Here is a 20,300-nt window from a genome sequence, read left to right as displayed (position 1 = left end):
AATACGGATCACCAAGAGTCTCTCTATATAGAGATTAAACTCTTTCTCTGAATTCAACCCTCGGTGTCGTTATTGACTGTCTCTGTCCCTGCCTGGGCGCAACTTAAGGAACCATTATTAAGCCAATAAGGCTACATAACCAGCTGTGAGTGAGGGCAAAAAAGGTGGGGCTCCATAGCCCTTAAGCCTGGGGTGATTTAACTTCCAATTTAGCTTTCTTGCTCTGACGATTTCCTGACCACCACCTCTAAGGCCACATTTGTATTGTTCTACACTGCAGGGGTATCGAGGCAGATTGTCAGTCTCAATGCAACTTGCTTATTCAGTTCAGTAGGACACTAGGACTAACTTTTGATGGGAGATATATATATATATATCCACTTCCTGGTCTAATGTGAGGTGTGTTTCAAAGGCCACCGAGGCTGCTGGAATCACCTTCAGCATTGGCTTCCCCCACTGGCTGCCCTTCACAATGCCCAAAACCTTGGCCAAGGGCTCTTCGGGGGCCTTCTCCCCTCTGGGAGCTATCAAAGAAGCTTTGGGCTGCTGTTCACTTTGACTTCCTCCCCTCCTTTCGGAATCAAGGACCCCAGTGAGAAGCCCCTATAGGAGGGAGAGGTTGGAGCCCAGGGCTGCTGTCCTTTGTGCTGAAGACTTTGCCAGCAAGAGACTCTCATTGTCCCCATTTGCCAACAGTTCTGAAATCAAGGATCCAGGGGGACAGGGCTGGCTCCTGATTGGGGGGGGGGCTTCCCGCAGGCACCTGGCTGGCCACTGAAAGAACAGGATGCTGAACTAGATAGGCTCGATCTTATGCATTTCTATCCCACAGGTGTGATCTGACTTTGTGCAGGTTTCTCGTACCTTAAGGACGTTTTGTTCAGATGCGGCTGTATCATGGGGTGGCTGAGAAACCGACCCACCACCTCGGGGATCCGGATTCCAGGGTCAAGGAGCTTGATGGTGGGCTCAAACAGGGTCTTCCAGGGCAATTTGCCGTACCGTTTGTGGGCTTCTTCGTAACCACGCAGTTCCCCGGGGACAGCAATCCACCGAGACCCTACTATGAAGCAAGCCGGATGCGTCATTTTACAGCTTCCCCACAAAGATTCCATTTCTAGGCGCCTTCCTCCTCACCGCCGTTATCAAATGGGAGACAATTCTCTGCCTCCAAATAGAACTGTGGCTCAACTCCTTGCCAGCCTGTAAGGAAAACCTGGGGAACTCAGTTGTGCTTCAAAGCAGGAGGAGCTAGTCCTTATGCTTGCTGATGACAGCTTGGCATCATAGAATCATAGAATTGTAGAGCTGGAAGGGACCCTAAGCATCATCTAGTCAAATCCCCTGCAATGCAGGAATATTTTGCCCAATGTGGGGCTTGAACCCACAACCTTGAGATTAAGAGTCTCATGGTCTACCAACTGAGCTATCCCTTGGTCAGGAAACCTTGTGGTCTTGTAGCACAAGGGCCATTGAGCAGAAATGGGGTGGGGGCCTTAACACTTCTCTTAAAAGGATCCTTCTCCTCTTCGAGGGAATGACTCAGTTGTCACCTGTGAGCAGGGGGGGGAGCTGCCCCTCCCTCACAACCCTCCTCCCCTCAACCTTCTTTATATACAAGGACTCTTCTTACCTGGAAAACCCTTATTGCACTCAGCCAACAAATTGCCAGAGATCTTCTGCGGGGCCCTCTCGCGAGCATTGAGCACCTCCACTTTCCCTGGAGAAATCAAAGGGGCAAATGCCAAGGTGAAGATTCACAGGGGACCAATGACCTCAGGCAAACTGGCTTCTGCCATGGCTGTCCCATTTACGTAGGAACCTGCCTTATTCAGAGTCAGACCCTTGATCCATCTAACCCAGTACTGCCTGCGCTGACTGGCAGCAATGGCTCTCCAGGGCTTCAGACAGGATTCTCTCTCAAGCCTGCCTGGTGCTCTGAACCGCAGGCCCGACGGAGGGCCCGTGTGACTGGTTTGGTGCAGCAGGGATACCAAAGAAGGATGTCAAAAACGCCAGAATGACCTGTTTTAGTGATTTTTTTTTAAAAAAAGGTGTCAACTTACAACACAGAGTGCAAAGTCCTGCTGCCTTTACACAGGGCAAATACCACAGCAGAGAGCAATTGCTGTGACTTGTCTGCACTCAGGAAAACATTAATAATTGTTGTTGTTGTTGTTGTTGTTGTTGTTGTTGTTGTTGTTGTTGTTGTTGTTGTTGTTGTTGTTTTATATCCTGCCCATCTGACTGGGTTGCCCCAGCCATTCTGGGCAGTTTTCAACAAGTATTAAAACACAATAAAACCTCAAACATTAAAACACCTTCCTGTACAGAACTGCCTTCAGATCTCTTCTAAAAGTTTATTTCCTTGAAATCTGATGGGAAGGCATTCCACAGGGCGGGCGCCACTACCGATAATCTGTAGTTAATGTTACTAGAGAAGACCCTAGGCTGGAGAAAGACCAAACTCCTCAGGAAGGGCTTGCTAAGACTCTGATCCCTTGGGGCAGGGGTTCTCAACAAAATTTTCTCGAGGACCCCTCATCGAGCCGCTATTGTGACAAGGACCCCCATTAATTCCTAATCCTAAAATTAAAAAGTGAGAGCCAAACTAAGAGTCTTTTTATATTTTATACGTTTTTTTACAGTTACAACAGAGTACTCCATCAGTATACAGTTAGTTTTATTTTTCAGTTCTTAATGAGATGAACCACTTTTTAACCAACGGTCCATTTTTAACTACACGAACTGTAGCTTCCGCGAAAAACAACGCTTTGTTTACAAACACTACTGTTTTGCAAAGAGGCAGCGCACGCCAGGGAGGAGGGAGGGGAATGGAGAAGACAGGGTACCTGCGCAGTAGCGCACAAATGAAGCCGACGTGCGCAAAGCATCTTGGGGAGGAGAGCATTAGTAGAATGTGCGCGCTGCCTCTTTGCAAAACAGTAGTGTTTGTAAAGCGCCACCTAACGGCATACAGCAGAACTACTGCCTCTATCTAATTCTAGTTTTGCGCTAGACTCTGCTCATGCAGGAAGCGGCCAAAACAAAAAATCTGTTATCATACGAAATATATTTAATATATTTTTTATTCTAATAGCATCTTGCGGACCCCTCTGGCATAGCTCGCGGACCCCTGGGGGTCCCCGGACCACCTGTTGGGAACCACTGCCTTGGGGAACTTGAGTCTGTTTTCCCAGGGGGAAAGGTTGTGAGACTGGCGGGGTCGGGGGCTGTATCAGAGCCAAGGGCCTCTGACCCAATAAACCCAAAGTCCAGAACTTTCTTGTCCTTCATTGGGGCTCCCATGCTTCCCAGGACATCCTAGCTGCCCCGCCCCCACAACAGCCGAGAAGTTTGTTGGGTTTCGGAGCACGTTTTGCTCAGAGATTTGGAGAAGGGGCCATTATCTGCAGTTTCAGCACTGCCCTGTGCGCATGTGAAGGGGAGATTGTGATGATCACCAGCAACGGTGCCACCTTCCCCTGTGCTGCACACACTTGCGGCCATGACCTCTCCAGTCCAGCGCATGAAGCAAATGCAGCTCGCCACAAAAGACCTCGTTCGTTCCTACTGATTTGAAAAGCAGGGGCCAGGGGCTGGTTTGGAAATTGAAGATCCACAGGGGCCGCTTTTGCCACCCGCTCGGATGCCTCCGCCAATTAATCCTTCATGGAGAAACAGACTTGGTTTGGGGATGTGCACTGGCTGTGCCTACCTGTGGATGCGTTATAGATGGTGAAGATTATCCCTCCCCCGAGGCCCATGCTCTGCGGGTTCAGGACAGCGGAGCAGATCAAGGCAGCGATGGTGGCGTCGACGGCTGAGCCTCCTTGCTGCAAGATATCCCTGTTCAGGAGAAAGAGGAGGGCGGGGCATTCAAATGTCACATAAAAACAACAACAACAACAACAACAACAACAACAACAACAACAACAACAACAACAACAATTTTATCTTTTATAACTCGCCCATCTGGATGGGTTTCCTCAGCCACTCTGGGAGGTTTACATTAAAAAATGGAAAAACATTAAACATCAAAATATTCCCGATACAATGGCAAAAATGACCGGAAAGCTTAGGAACCAAGAAGACAAGAACTTTAAGAAAGGGTGGGGTGATTATAATATATTTAGGAGACCATTGTAAGCAGATGAAAACATTAGCAGGACTTTAAGAACTTTAAGAAAGTAATGTAAAGTTTAAGAAAGTAAAGAACTTTAAGAACTTTAAGAAAGTAATGTAAAGTTTAAGAAAGTAAAGAACTTTAAGAACTTTAAGAAAGTAATGTAACAATCACTATGGACAATATGGACCAGATACAAAACGTAGAGCACAAAATACGATGCAGTTGAAAACGTCTGCAATGAGACCCAAGGAGGGGATGGAGGGAAGTTGGGAGATTCAGAGAAATCTCAATGTGTGGACATTCCTTTGGTATTGTTATAACTTTACGCTTGTAAAACCAAATAAAAAATATTATTTTTTTAATTAAAAAGAAGGTGTCTTCTAAAAGTTAAATAGTTGTCTATATCCTTGACATCTGGTGGGAGGGCATTCCACAGGGCAGGCGCCACTACCGAGAAGGCCCTCTGCTGGGTTCCCTGTAACCTCAATTCTCGCAGTGAGGGACCTGCCAGAAGATCCTCAGAGCTGAACCTCAGTGTCCAGGCTGAATGATGGGGGTGGAGACGCTCCTTCAGGTATACTGGGCCGAGGCCATTTAGGGATTTAAAGCTCAGCACCAACACTTTGAATTGTGCTCGGAACGCACTGGGAGCCAATTTAGGTATTTCAGAACTGGTGTTATATCGTCTTGGCGACCACTTCTAAAGAGTGGGGGTGGGAATGGCTCTCATTAAAAAAGGTGAACAAAGAAGAGATTGGTCGGGGGGGTAGGGGGGCACAGTGTCACTGTAAAAACCAGGAAGGAAGAAGGGCTCCACCAACCATTTTGAGTACATTTGAATATCTAAGAAACAGTCACGGGTGCTACAAAATACCCATTTCACAGAAGAAAAACTGAAGATGATCAAAAACATCCCCCCCAAATATCCGTGAACACACACTGGAAACAATTAAAACAGACCAAGAACAAATCAGTCACCTCCCCACCCCCACGTCCAAAAACTGAATCCCCCCACTGAATGTCGTCCCCCCCACTAGTGTTAATTTGTGGAAGGGATCTGTTTTCCCACACCATGGAAAAAACGGGCTCCTTTGGGAGGAAAGGTAAACTATAAATAAATCTATATAAATAAAAATGTAAAATGCCAGGTTGTGTGTGCTCAGCTTGCTCCGAAACTGCTTGACCGATTGAGTTGAAATTTTGACACAACGTTGCAATCCAATACGGGAGTGTTTGTATAAACTTAGATTATACAAATGTCACACCTGTCACAGGTAAAAACGTGCTTTTTTGAAAAACCAGAAAAACAGGAGAGGTTGCAAAACATCGCCCTCTAGCTGTGACTCCACTGGCACTGCAGCTAGAAAAGCTTTCCTCTCCAAAACACCTCAGCTCAGGTTTACAGGGAGTGGAGGTGGGGGCTCACCTGGGTTGGGGGTTGGGGCAGGAAGGGATCGGGATGGGTCATGGGTCGGGACAGGGTGGGGTGGGGTGGGGTGGGGGGAGTCACAGGGATGAGCCAGAGCAATGCGTGGCTGGGTACAGCTAGTAATGAATAATTTCGCACACCTCTGACATGTCACCTCTGCCTTTCCTCCAAACTGAAAAGTCCCAAATGTCGCAATTTTTCTTCAAGTGGGAGTTTCCTTGCCCTTTTCTGAACCTTTTCCAACTCTTCCATCTATTTTGCGAAGCGATTTCCCCAGAACTGCAGGCACTATTCCAGCTGCATCATAGTTTTGAATTAGGGCTTTATGGTACTGGCAGTTTTAGTTTCAGTCCCTTTCCTAGTGTGGAATTCCCCCTTCTCGCTTCATTGAGCTGTCCAGTACAACTCCAAGATGGATGTTATTTGGAAACAGATACTGCCAACTGCTAAGTGCCTCTCCTCTGTAGATTCCTTGGACGTGGTACCCTTCATTTGCCTGTGATGAAGACAAATGCTTCATACGGTAGATACATATACATCATCCGTAGGATGGGGAGGTCAATTGCCTGCTGGTTCAGCTAGACTGAAATCTCCAGGTGGGCTGTCTGCTTTTAAGGTTTCAGAAGCGGCCACTGTGGTTCTTAATACAGGCCTAACTGTGTTTTGTTTTGTTTTTAATTTTTAATTTATGATTTTCAGTTGTTGTTGTTTAGTCGTTTAGTCGTGTCCGACTCTTCGTGACCCCATGGACCATAACACGCCAGGCACTCCTGTCTTCCACTGCCTCCCGCAGTTTGGTCAAACTCATGTTCGTAGCTTCGAGAACATGAGTTCTCGATTTTCAGTTATATACATTTTAATAGTTTTACAGTCATTTCAACACTCAACTTCCTTCCTTCTCTTTCTGTGGTTCCTTAGATTTATTCTTATCATTTTCTGCATATTCTAAATTAACTTAACTTACTCTTTTACTCATCTACCTGTACAGTGGTACCTCTGGTTGCGGATGGGATCTGTTCCAGAGCATCAGTTGGATCCCTAGGTTTTCGCAACTGGAGGTGCCTGTTCTGTGCATACTCGCGGCGTGGTAGAGCGTGTCTGCGCATGCACGCAGCGCAGTAGAGCACTTCTGCGCAAGCGCGTGGGGCAAAACCTGGGAAAATACTTCCGGGTTTGTCGCGTGTGTTGTAAACAAAATCTGCCCTTATAGAGTCCTTTGTAGGTTCTCCATCGGTAGGAGAAAATAACAGAGGCCAACCAGAGAATATTGAGAAGCAAAGCAGCTAGTACCATGTTTCTCATATTATAAGACACGCCTTATATTTATTTTTTCCTCGAAAAAACACACTATGGCTTATTTTCAAGGGATGTCTTATTTTTTTCCTCCTCCTGCCGCGGCCGGCATTGCTGCTGCGCCTATCACTATGTCTTATTTTCAGGGTATGGCTTATATTCCTTGAATACTTCCTGAGAAAATGGGAAAGTTATTTTCACCTCCTCCCTCCTTGCAGAGAAACATTTGGTGAGCTTGGAAGTCAAAATGGTTTCAGGACTGTCTTCCTGTACTGTTTCAGACGTGGTTTATATATTTATGTACGTGTTTGCCTTGTACATTTATGAACATTTATTATATATCTAAGACCTTAAAATTCTTCTTACAGGTAGGTAGCCGTGTTGGTCTGCCGTAGTCAAAACAAAATAAAAAAATTCCTTCCAGTAGCACCTTAGAGACCAACTAAGTTTGTCATTGGTATGAGCTTTCGTGTGCATGCACACTTCTTCAGATAACAAATTCTTATAACACGTGTGTATCCAGGAGCAGTGCTAGGGTTTTTTGCACCCTAGACAAAAACACCTTCTGGCGCCCCCCGGGCACATGCATCATGGCGCACGCACGCACACCGCTGATGCCCCTGCGCCCCCTCCATTGGCTGGAGGAGCGCGGGCCAAGGGGGGAGCTTGGCGCCCTCCCACCTGTGGAGGGGGCGCTTTGAGCTCCTCAGCGGCGGCAGCAGCTCCCATAGCTGAAGCCTTCAGCTGCGGGCACTGCCGCCGCTTGCTCGCTGCAGCCGCTGGGGAGCTTACAGCATCCCCTCCGTGGGCGGGAGGGCGCTGAGCTCTCCTTTTGGCTTGCGCTCCTCCTGCCTGTGGAGGGGACACTGGGGGCTCCTCGGCGAGCGAGCGAGCGAGCGGGCAGGCGGCAGCGCCCATAGCTGAAGGCTTCGGCTGCGGGCGCTTGCCGCCACTACCGCTGCCGCTTGCTCGCTGCGGGCGCCGCTGCTGCTGGGAAGCTCTCGGCGTCCCCTCCATAGGCGGGAGCAGCACGAGTGCATGCCTTGGGAGGGCGGCGGTGGCGCGGGGGTTTTGCGGGGCAGGCTCGGCAGCGCCCCCTCCATTTTCGCGCCCTAGGCAATGGCCTAGTCTGCCTAAATGGATGCACCGGCCCTGTGTGTATCCCGAAGGATACATAACCAGAGGTGCTCATAAGTAGAGGTACCACTGTACTTTAATTATATACTCTTATGAAACTGCAGGTTATTACAATAATCCTGCCAATGTTCTTATCTGTTCACAGCTTATTTGTTAATATTCAATAAACCATCTGCATTCTTTTATTAAAAGTTTGTTAACTTGGTTTCTTATTTTCCCGGCAAATTTTGCCATTTCTGCATAGTCCATAAGTTTTTGTCTCCATTCTTCTTTCATCAGAACTTCTTCTTCTTTCCATTCTGGGGCAAATAACATTCCTGCTGCTGTAGTCGCATACATGAATAAATTTCTGTACTCTTTAGGTACCGGTAGTTCTACCCCTATAATTCCCAAAAGGTACTACTGTGTTGTTGTTGTTTTTAAGGAAGCTTTTACAAAAGAAATCCCAGGGCTCCACGTGGTCTATTGTGTCATCTGCTTTTAAAACTGCAGCTTGCTTGTTTCTAAAGTGCTGCTGGTTTTTAATGCTTATTTTTTCTTCTTTTGGGGTTAATTTTTTGTGTGTGTGTTCTTTTAAAATCGTGTTGGTTTTGCATAAACCACCTTTTGTAGTTTAGCAGGAAGGTGGGGTATAAATTCAACAACAACAATAGCAGCAGCTGCTCAGCAGAAGTGTCTCAAGGACTACATGTGGGTGCATGCGGTTTTCTTAATCACTAGAAGGGATCAGGGAGGGTCTTTCCATCAAACAGCTTCCAGTTTTTGTTTGCAGCTTTTTATCTCTGCAAAACGCCTTTCCTCCATTTGTTGTTTCAAAGCCGCTTTTTAAAGAGAAGGTTCCCTTTGCCATTATCTGGTCATTTCCCTTTGTGTTTTCAGCCTATTATAGGGAGTGTGGATGGCGCTTTGGTCTAAACCACTGAGCCTCTTGGGCTTGCTGATCGGAAGGTCGGTGATTCGAATCCCTGCAACGGGGTGAGCTCCCGTTGTTCTGCCCCGGCTCCTGCCAACCTAGCAATACGAAAGCACACCAGTGCAAGTAGATAAATAGGTACTGCTGTGTCGGCATTTCTGTGCGCTCTGGTTTCCGTCATGCTGTTCCGTTGCGCCAGAAGCGGTTTAGTCCTGCTGGCCACATGACCCGGAAAGCATGACTGTGGAGAAATGCCGGCTCCCTTGGCCTGAAAGCGAGATGAGCGCTACACCTCTGGTTACGTACTTAATTTGTTCCAGAGGTCCATTCTTAACTTGAAACCGTACTCAACCTGAGGTACCACTTTAGCTAATGGGGACTCTTGCTGCCGCTGCGCCGCTGGCATGTGATTTCTGTTCTCATCCTGAGGTAAAGTTCTTAACCCAAGGTACTACTACCGGTTTAACGGATTCTGTAACCCAAAGTATTTGTAACTGGAGGTGTTTGTAACCCGAGGTACCACTGTAGTCAACTTTGACTGGACTTAACCGCCCAGGGGTCCTTTTTTTAACCTTGCAACCTATAACTTCGCATTATATATTTTTGTGCTTTTTTATTGTGAACAGCCTTGCGAGCCTCAGATGAAGGGAATAGAATTTTAATATATAAAATAAAATAAATGCCTCCAAACTCTTGTAATAATAATAATCTAGTTTACAGCAATAGCAAAAAATCAGAACAAAGTTTTCAGGGTTTGGGCAGTTGTGGGGGTTGGGATGGGGACTTCCCAGTCAGAGCCAAGGATGCCCTGTTGTAAGAATTCTAAGGTTATATATATATAATAATTGTTCATAAACATGTACATGAATGTACAGGCACATGTCTGAAGCAGCACAGGAAGACAGGCCTGACTGACACCATTTTGACTCTCTCTGACCAGGTGTTCCTCTGCAAGGAAGAAGGGGGGGGGACCTTCTCATTGTCTCAGGAATTAAAGTGATAATCCCTGGCATCCTGATACCTGAGTGCCAGACAAAAGGGTGTGATTACCGTAACTTGGCTTGGAAACAGGGAAATGTAAATATCTCTTTTTTTACTTGATTAGGTTTTGGGGGCAGGGGGCAGGGACCAGGATGCTCAGATTACTGCCACCAGACCTCCCCTTTCATGATGTATCTATGATGAATTTAGGGAGAGCGGTCTTGGGCTACACCCCTTCTGTGACGTATGGGTGATGCTTCTGGGGGGTGGGCTGAAACCAATTTCAAATTTTCTATTTAAGGGTAGGACCCCACCTTTGTTTGGGGTTCCTTCCTTGTTCTCCTGCATGAGGGGAAGGACCCTGTTGCAACAGCAAAAATAAAGGCTTTGCTTCTCAAAATTCTCTGGTTGGCCTCTGCTATATTCTCCGACCGATGGAGAACCCAATAAGGGCTCTTGTGTACCCTATAAGGGAATAAGGGCAGATTTTGCTTATAACAGCCCTCGACCTAAAGGGGAAAACCCAGAAGGAGACTCTGATCCCTCATTCTGGAAACCAGTCCTTGGGAGTCCAAGTTCAGATTAGGGTTTGCACAGCTGGGAATTGTTTCTGCAAGTGGGTTGACTCAGCCAACATTCCACACCAGTCCATTATCCCCGTGGTCTATCCCAGGATCTAAATCCTGTATCTTGCTCAAGTTTTCGATCCTCCCTTGGGTTCAAGTATCAAAAAGCTCAGAAAGATGTTGAAAGGTGTTCCCCAGATGTTGTTGGACTACAACTCCCAGCAGTCTGAGCCCGGCCACTGGTGCATCTGACATCCAGCTCAGCCTTGTCTACACTAGGGCTGGCCCACCCTTTGTGGAGCAGATTATGTAACAGGAAGCAGAGCTTGGTCCCACCGCACTAAGGCTAAGCAGGCAGAGGCTTTTTGTGCCCATTGCCTCTTGATAAATGCCCTGGCAGGAAATGAAGAGGAATGCAGGAAGCTGCCTTATAGCCAATTGGACCATCGATCCATTCAGCTCAGTATTATCTGTCAGCAGCTCTCCATGGCTAGGGACTTTCCCGGCCCTATCAGGAGATGTAAGAGATTGAACTTTGGACCTTCTGCATGCAAAGCAGCTCCCCTACCATTGAGCTATGGGCCTTCTCCATGGATTCTGGTTATAACAGGTAGGAACTGTTAGCAAGCACTTCTCCAACTCTCCAAGTGTCCCTATTTTCCAGGGACAGTCCCCGATTTACAGAAGCTGTCCTGGTTTCTGATTTGATCCTGGAATGTCCCGCTCTACCCTTAAAGAAAGAAGGTAAAGAGCCCCTGACCATTAGGTCCAGTCGTGACCGACTCTGGGGTTGCGGCGCTCATCTCACGTTATTGGCCGAGGGAGCCGGTGTACAGCTTCCAGGTCATGTGGCCAGCATGACAAAGCCGCTTCTGGCGAACCAGAGCAGCACATGGAAACGATGTTTACCTTCCTGCCGTAGCTGTACCTATTTATCTACTTGCACTTTGACGTGCTTTCGAACTGCTAGGTTGGCAGGAGCAGGGACCAAGCAACAGGAGCTCACCCCATCGCGGGGATTCGAACCGTCGACCTTCTGATTGGCAAGCCCTAGGCTCTGTGGTTTAACCCACAGCGCCACCCGCGTCCCTACTCTACCCTTAGAACATCCCTATTTTCATCAGAGAAATGTTGGAGGGTATGGAATAGGATGTCCTTATTTTGGTCCGAGAAATGTGGGAGGGAATGTATTATTCATTATTATGGTAATTTGGTTACCTTCCAGACTTACCAATGTAAGATGAGCCTGCTGTATCACACCAAAGGGGGCCCATCTAGTTCAGCATCCTGTTCTCACAGTGGCCAGCCAGATGCTCCAATGGGAAACCCACAAGCAAGACCCAAATACAAGAGCACTCTCTCCCCTCCTGCAGTTTCCATCAACTGGCAAAACTTAAGCAGCTGCATTCATCCTCGAAGCTCTGCAAGGCCCTTGTTAGGGCTTCGTAATTTTATTTTGTTTTCATTTATGGTTTCATTTATATCCCAACTTTCCTCCAAGGGGTTCAAGGTAAAGTTATCCACTCACCCTCCCACCGAAACCCATGTTATCCTCACAACAACCCTGTGAGGCAGGTTAGGCTGGTGGACTGTGACTGGTCCAAAGTCACGTAGTGAGAGTCATGGCTGAGTGGGGATTTGAACTCAGGTCTCTCCCAGGCCCTGGGCCCAATGCTCTAGCCACTACACGACCATTAGCTCTGCACACCCTGCGAGTCACATTTTCTTCAGAAATGAGGGTGTTGAGAAAAGGGTGCTGGACTCTGCAACAGGTCAGGAAGTGTGTTTCCTTCCTAGGCAAATTCCTAACAAAATTGGAGGAGAAAGAGGCTGCCTTATTTGGAGGCTCTTGCAGATGCTGCATTCCTGGAGCTCCTCTGTGCTTCTGAGTAAACATGGCCTGGATCCCACTGTCAGGGCTTAACCCCCTTCAAAGGGGTAGCAGCAGCAGCAGCAGCAGCCGCTGCCCCACAGATCTGTTGCAGCAAAAGCACCAAGGAGTCTTATGGCACCTTCAAGACTAAGTATGGTGGAAGAAGCAGCGTCTATGGGCCACAGCCATCTTCAACAGGTGCATGGAGCATAGCCTGATGAAAACAGGGACATCTTATTCCATACCCTCCAACACTGAAGCCCAGTGCCGAGGGCCTTCTGGCAGTTCCCTCACTGCGAGAAGCCACGTTACAGGGTACCAGGCAGAGGGCCTTCTCGGTAGAGGCACCCGCGCTGTGAAACGCCCTCCCATCAGATGTCAAGGAAATAAACAACTTTTAGAAGACATCTGAAGGCAGCCCTGTTTAGGGAAGCTTTTAATGTTTGACAGACTATTGTATTTTAATATTTTGTTGGAAGCCGCCCAGAGTGCCTGGGAAAGCCCAGCCAGATGGGAGGGGATTTAAATAATTATTATTATTATTATTATTATTATTATTATTATTATTATTACTGTATTATTATCCGATAAATAGGGACGTCTTAAGGAAAAGCAGGACATTCCGGTATCAAAACAGAAACTGGGGTGGCTTCCGTAAATCTGGGATTAGTCCTGGAAAATAGGGACACTTGGAGGGTCTGTTATCCTAAATGGGAAGCCAAGTGAGTGGGGTGGGAAGAGAAGAGTGGAGGCAGAGGGAAGGGGGAAAGGAATCTGGCTAAGAGCCCCCCTCCCTTTGCATGCAGAAGGCCTCAGATTTAATCTTCGACAGAACTGTAGAAATGACCACTGGTCTGGCTCCGAATATGGCATCTTCCAATGTTCCTAAGCTCACTGGAAGGACAGATTGTGAAGCTGAGGCTCCAATACTTTGGCCACCTCATGAGAAGAGAAGAATCCTTGGAAAAGACCCTGATGTTGGGAAAGATTGAGGGCACTAGGAGAAGGGGAAGACAGAGGACGAGATGGTTGGACAGTGTTCTCGAAGCTACGAACATGAGTCTGACCAAACTGCGGGAGGCAGTGGAAGACAGGAGTGCCTGGCGTGCTCTGGTCCATGGGGTCACGAAGAGTCGGACACGACTAAATGACTAAACAACAACAATGTTCCTAAAATGGTTGCGGTGACTGCTGGCGACAGCACAAACATCCTGGCATTGTTAGACCAATGATGCAGTGATGGACCCTATAAGAAGGTCAGAGAGCAGAGCCCTGCACCAAGCTCAGGTGGTCCTGTCCCCATCTCTATTTAAGCCACACTCTTACTGGACCTAATAATGTCACCCCCATCCTAAGGGCTTGTTCCCCTGCATCTCTTCCAGTGTGACATCATTTGTATTCAATGTCCTTCTGCATCCTACCCAGAAAAACTGGTACGGAGATTGCAAGAGAATAAAAAGACACATACAGGGCATCAGGAGTGGCAACCTCCCCTCGCTCCTTTCTCGCTTTGCCTGCAGTGCAATGCAGTGACAGGGAGGGGAGATTGTTTTCTTACAAATAAAGAGGGTTGTGTTTCAGGGGTCAGCAAACTTTTTCAGCAGGGGGCCGGTCCACTGTCCCTCAGACCTTGTGGGGCAACGGACTATATTTTGAAAAAAGAGAAATGAACTACTGTAATTCCTATGCCCCCCTAAATAACCCAGAGATGCATTTTAAATAAAAGGGCACATTCTACTCATGTAAAAACACGCTGATTCCCGGACCGTCCGCGGGCTGGATTTAGAAGGCGATTGGGCCGGATCCGGCCCCCGGGCCTTAGTTTGCCTTCCCATCTGTTAGATGCATAAGAACCAAAGCAGAGTCTGTTGGATCAGACCATTAGCCCATCTAGTCCAGCATCCTGGGCTGGATCTACACACAAGGGGGGGGTGGGGAACCACTACAGTCATACCTTGACTCCTGAACACCTTGGAAGTTGAACGTTCCAGCTCCCGAATGATCAGAAACCGGAAGGGAGTGTTCTAGTTTTTGAATGTTCTTTTGGAAGCCAAAAGTCTGACAGGGTTTCTGCGGCTTCCAATTGACTGCAGGAGCTTCCTGCAAGCAATCAGAAGCCACGCTTTGTAAGTCGAATGTTTCGGAAGTCGAACGGACTTCCGGAACGGATTCTGTTTGACTTCCAAGGTTACGACTGTATAAATAAGTCATAAGTTAGATCTTTATAACAAAAGGGGAAAAACTCTATGTAAAATCGCATTGACACCTTTTGAGCTCTACAGCGCCATCTGGTGTCGCATCTTTACAACGGAGTTAAAATGATATCCAGGCATCCCCAAACTGCGGCCCTCCAGATGTTTTGGCCTACAACTCCCATGATCCCTAGTTAAGAGGACCAGTAGTCAGGGATGATGGGAATTGTAGTCCAAAACATCTGGAGGGCCGAAGTTTGGGGATGCCTATGATATACTGTAACTGAGTGTAGCTGAGTCTCTGTCCTCTCAGTGGCCAACCAGATGCCCCAATGGGAAAACCTACAAGCAGGACTCTAGTACCATCCCATCCCCAGTGGTTTTCAGAAGCATTGTTGCCTCAAACCATAGAACCAGAGCACAGCCATTCTGACTAGCAGCGATGGATAGCCCTCTCCTTCAAGTTTTTGTCTAACTCTCTTTTCAAGCCATCCAAGTTGGTGGTGGCCTTCGCTGCCTCCTGCAAGGGAGCAAGTTCTATACCTTATCTATATGTGCTGCATACTTAAGGATTACATGCTCTTAACCACACATGTTCTACGCTTCCACAGACGTATACTTTGACCCTCGGCCATGTGAAGAAAACCATAACGGTGTTTGGACAAACTGAGGAGAACTGGGAGGACACCAAGAAAAGCCAAGAGGATGGAAGGTCCTAAGATTAGAGGGGAATGCCAAGATCTGCAAATATTTGAGAAAGGAGGGAGATAAAGGCCTCTATCGCTTTGAAGGAGGAGATAAGGTGGAGGGGCTCCCTGGCTGTCTGGGGTGGAAAATGCCTTTATTAGATATCTGAGGGGGAAAGGCCTTCTCATCGTGTGATGGATTTGCCAATGGAATGTTGGCTTTCCAATCCAGAGTTGGATCATCTTCCTTGGAGGTTTGTGAAGGAGACTCCAGGATGTAACCCACCCATTGGAGGGAGGAGTTGGGGAGGCAACTCTGCCCATTCTCATTTTTCCAATCTTAAATTCACCTGGGAGTTTGCATTCCATGGGAGTTTGCATTTTTTATTATTATCATTTTAAAGAAACTCAGCACCATTTTGGTGTGCAATTCTCCTGACGTACATGTCCTTGTAAGACATTTCCTCCTAATACGTAACTCCTTTTTTTGCAAGCTATTTTAAACTAACGTATCCATTTTTAAAACGCAAGCTTTATCTAATCTTTCCTGTGCACGTTACTCGTGCTGCAAAATCTGGAGAAGTGCCAGTTTCAAACAATGATCATAGATCATAGAATTCTAGAGTTGCAAGGGACCCTGAGGATCATCAAATCTAACCCCCCCACAATACAGGAATATGCAGCTTGTCCCATATGGGGATCGAACCTGCAACCTTGGTGTTATCAGCACCATTCATTCCTCTGCCCCACAGGTGGGGGAATCATAGAATTGTAGAGCTGGAAGGGACCCAAAGGGCCATCTCATGCAACTAGATGCAGTGCAGGAATCCCAGCTAAAGCAGGCAGGAATATGCTCTGTGTCTCACAAGGGGTTCCTCGGAGGAAGGGGGGTACCAGGAAGGAGGGGGAAAGAGAGCTGTTCTGAGCACTAGTGGCGGCGGCAGCAGGGGGGAGGGAGAATAATTTCTTGGAGATTTTCCCTTCAGAGAACTTTACCTGTGAGATGAAATGGTTGTTTGTAGTAGAGTGGAAGGCTGTCAACTCCCCCTGGAAACAAGAGAATGTCAGGCGGGGGCGGGGGGGAGACGGTGGTTCATAGACCCACCTCCCCAGAGACATGTCTGGGCCAACAATCCCCCATCTCACTTCTTTCTGCCTGCCTGCTGCTTCTAACATTCAGAAGCTTCTGATTTGGCACACCACTGACACACAGGTGGAATCTACACGCATATTTAAAAATGCTGTTAAAATGTTTTTTTAAAAAAAAAAGTTTTGAAAAATACATTGGATTTGGCGTAGCTCATTGTCGCCATCTAGTGTTGCATTTGTATATTTCACTTTACATTTAAAGCGTTTTATTTGCAGCTGTATAGCTGAGTCCAAGGTCTGCATAAACTTCCTCATTCATGACACAATTTTGCCTCCCCCACCCCACAAGGTAATGGCTTGGTGCCCTGGGCCAGGATCCCTGAACCTATTAAATGTCCCCTTCTCTCCACGCTTGCTTGGTGCTCCAGAAGTGACTATCATATGCTCCAAGGCCCCAATTTGCCAAAGACAACCCCCTCTTCTGTTTCCCTTTTACTTTATGGGTTGCTTAATTCAGATTGTGTCTGTGTGCAGGGTTCCCCCTACCCCCTGAGGTCTCTATGAGCCCCTGGGTGGAGAATGGTCTTGTGTCTTGTATAGTGCAGCCTTCCCCAACCTGGTGCCCTCCCAATCTTTTAGACTGATGGGAGTTGTAGGGCTGATGGGAGTTGTAGTCCCAAACATCTGGAAGGCTGATCGAGGGCATGTGTAGGTAAAAGTTTGTGTATGGAGATAGAGAAACCTGACATTTCACACATTTCAGTTACAGAAGAATATAATGAATGGTGTCTGGGCAGCCCTACAATTAGACAGAGAAAGGCAGCAGAAGATCATGGGCAGAAGGAGTAGCAGTACAGTTAAAAATGGAAATTGTAGAATGCACAAAAAGTATACATTTCCTACAAAAGGGACACAAAACTTTAGATTCCTGAGTATGCTAAAGCTATCCAATAATAGAAGCACCAGGGAAGACAGCATTACAGTCATACCTTGGATCCCAAAGGCCTTGCGAGTTGAATGTTTTGGCTCCCAAACGCTGCAAACCCAGAAGTGAGTGTTCCGGTTTGCCAAGGTTCTATGGAACCCGAACTGCAGCTAATTGGAAGCTGCACCTTGGTTTCCGAACATGTTGGAAGTCGAACGGACTTTGGGAATGGATTCTGTTCGACTTGCGAGGTACCACTGGATTATTATTTTATCACAGGTTTTTATGGGCATTTCCTGCTTCCCTTGGGCTGGAAGAGGATGCCTTCCTGTCACCAGGGTTAGACCTGAAAATCAACAGCCAGTGTGGTGCAGTGGTTAGATTAGGTTAGATTAAAACCTGGGAGACCAGGGTTTAAATCTCCCACTCAGCCATGTGAAGCTCACTGGCTGACCTTGGCCCAGTCATTGCCGTCTCTCTGCCTAGCCTACCTCACAGGGTTGTTGTGGGGATTAAATGAGGAGAGGGGAAACTACATATGCCACCTTGGGCTCCTTGGAGAAAGATATTGAAAATAAATAAATTTACAACAAAATATATATAGAAAAGAGTCTACAACCTGAAAAAAGGAAACAAGGCATGCACTTGTGAAGAAAATCTTTAATATTTTTTTTTAAACAACAACAACAGCAACATTCGGGCTAGCGGTTTCTATCCATGGAATTGGGGAGCCAGGCACCTCTTCAGGGTGCAAAATGTTTGGGCCTAGCCCCGATTTTTGCAGGGCAGGGGTGCTTTTTTTAGCAGATACCTACCCAAGCAGTCTTCTTAGTTTAAGAATATAAAATAATAATAATAATAATAATAATAATAATAATAATAATAATAATAATATTTATAGCCCGCCCACCTGGCTGGGTTTCCCCAGCCACTCTAGGCGGCTTCCAACAAAACATTAAAACACAACAATCTATCAGACAAGCCCACTGGATCAGGCAAATGGCCCATCTACCTTAGCATCCTGCTCTCACAGTGGTCAAACAGGGGCCCCAAAGGGGGGGGACACCCTCAAACAGGATTCGAGCACAAAAGCCTTCTCCCCTCCTGAGGTTTCCAACATCTGGAATTCAGAAGCATCGCTGCCTCTGACCAAAGAACCAGTCAGTGCATTGCCATCCTGGCTAGTACAGTAGCTGTCAATAGCCCTCTACTCCATGGATTTGTCCAATCATGGGCGTGGCCTCCCCTAAATCAAGTAAATAAATAAAAGTACTCAACTAAAACTGTAGAAAGATTTTGGCAGATATTTCCGAGTGCTGGGGGGGTAAAAAAAAAAGAATACAAAACAACTGTTGTTGAGACATTCCGTTCCGAATCTGCTAGACAGAGCCAGACAGATGACGGTGGCAGGTAAGTGTCCTGCCCCATCCCCCCAAAAAAACCACAAATCCTGGCTACACCCATGTGTCTAATCCTCTTCTAAAGCCACCCAGGCTTAAACAGAAAGGAAGAACTTTCTGACAATAAGAGAGCCGATAAACAACAGGAGGAACTTCTTCAGGAGGTACCGGTGGAGATTGTTAAGCAGAGGGTTGGATGGCCACCTGGCACGGGTGCTTTAGCTGTGATTCCTGCAATGCCGGGGGTTGGACTGGATGACCCTCAGGGTCCTTTCCGATTCTACTACAATTCTATGATTCCATGTAGGAGCACAGGACAGAATATCGTGGCGGCGAAGGCGATGTCCGGGGTGACAAGGAGGTCTCACCCTGGGGAGGTGAGGGGCTCCTGAAAAAAACCCTTGGCTGGAGCCAGGGGTGCCAACTTGAATAAAATATTGGGGGGGGTACACAGGTAAGCCACACCTCAGATAATTCATCACATGATGGGACAAACCAACACTTGAATGACAATGCCCATCAACTTTGGGAGGGGGACCCAGCCCTCCTCCCCAATATTTGGCTCCTCTGACTGGAACAGGCGAGAGTCTGAAGTCGCAACAAGTGCCAAGGCGGGTCCCATCTCAGAAGGAGAAACCGCTGTCTCTCTGGCCTGGCTGAGCTGTGATGCCAAGACCAAGAAATACCAAGAGCCCTGGCAATACCGAGGGTAGGGGACGGACGGGTTTGGAAAAGAGAGTCCCAGAGACAGAAGATTCCCTTCCCGCCCCTCCAACCCCCTCCAGGCCGACCGTCTTACCTGCCAATGTCGGAGCAGGTTTGGGTGTCCGCCGCCACCGCTGCCCGAGGGTACCTCGGAGGAGCGCACCGCGACCGGGTCAGGAACACGGCTAGTACCGCGGCTCCCGCCAGGGCCACCAAGCCCACCACCAGAGCCAGGCAGCAGAGCTTGCCGCGCGATAGACCCATTTCACAGATGGTGCGACTCCGGCTCCTATAGCAGGCAGAGGTAGCTCACCCCACGCGGCTGCTCCTTGCGTTGGCTAGTGCTGCAGGCGCCGGCCGGAGCTGGGCCTTTTTAAGGGGCTGTCCCCGCCCGGGGTGTGTGTGTGTGTGTGTGTGCTTGGCAGAGGGGAGAGGCCCGCCCCCCTGCCCGCCACATCCTTATCCTATGATAGCAAACCTTGGGGGGGGGGGCCACTGCGTGAGAAGCAGAGCTAAGCCAATGTGGAAAACTTCCAGGATTTTCCGAATGCAGTGGAGCTGCCTGTTGCGCTCTGGCTACTGCGGAATTGGGTCTATTAAAACGGTTTATGCAAGGTCCCTGGCGGCAAGCTTGCAGCAGGAGCTCCCGTCTAAGCCAAGGGGAGAGGTGGAGGGTGTGTGTTTGCGTTGCCCTTAAAGGGAAAACGCGCACTTTCCTTCCTCGTCCTGAACCCAACCCGCAGATATCAGCAGCATACATCAGGCTGCTTCTCCCGGTTACCCGTTTACTGATCCGTCGAGCAAAGTTTGCTTGGAGGCGAGACGACGTCCGCTTTATTAAGCCTTGCTGGCGGGGAGGTGAGACGACGTTGCGTCAAAGCAAGCACTTCGCCCGCCTTACCAATGCCCATAGCTGCCAAGTTATCCCTTTTTTTAAGGGATTTCCCCTTATGCTGAATAGGCTTCCTTGCGAGAAAAGGGG

General features: G+C 47.9%; 1 protein-coding gene across 1 annotated transcript in view; it reads right to left on the bottom strand.

The window, feature by feature from the left end:
• GGT5 (gamma-glutamyltransferase 5) overlaps positions 1–19,964 on the bottom strand; it is a 34,980-nt gene extending 15,016 nt beyond the window's left edge. Inside the window, exons 1-4 of the mRNA XM_035098935.3 lie at positions 19,413–19,964; positions 3,719–3,849; positions 1,634–1,720; positions 865–1,063 (exon numbers count right to left, since the gene is read on the bottom strand). Coding sequence (XP_034954826.3) covers positions 865–1,063; positions 1,634–1,720; positions 3,719–3,849; positions 19,413–19,582 — 587 coding nt within the window. The 5' untranslated portion in view covers positions 19,583–19,964. The remainder of the gene's footprint in view (positions 1–864; positions 1,064–1,633; positions 1,721–3,718; positions 3,850–19,412) is intronic.
• Between the last annotated feature and the right edge of the window lie 336 nt (positions 19,965–20,300).

The sequence above is a fragment of the Zootoca vivipara genome, chromosome 16, assembly GCF_965207765.1.
Source record: "Zootoca vivipara chromosome 16, rZooViv2.hap1.1, whole genome shotgun sequence".
NCBI classification, from domain to species: Eukaryota; Metazoa; Chordata; class Lepidosauria; order Squamata; family Lacertidae; genus Zootoca; species Zootoca vivipara.
Note: the sequence above shows the minus strand (reverse complement) of the source record. Positions and strands in the feature narration are given on the sequence as shown.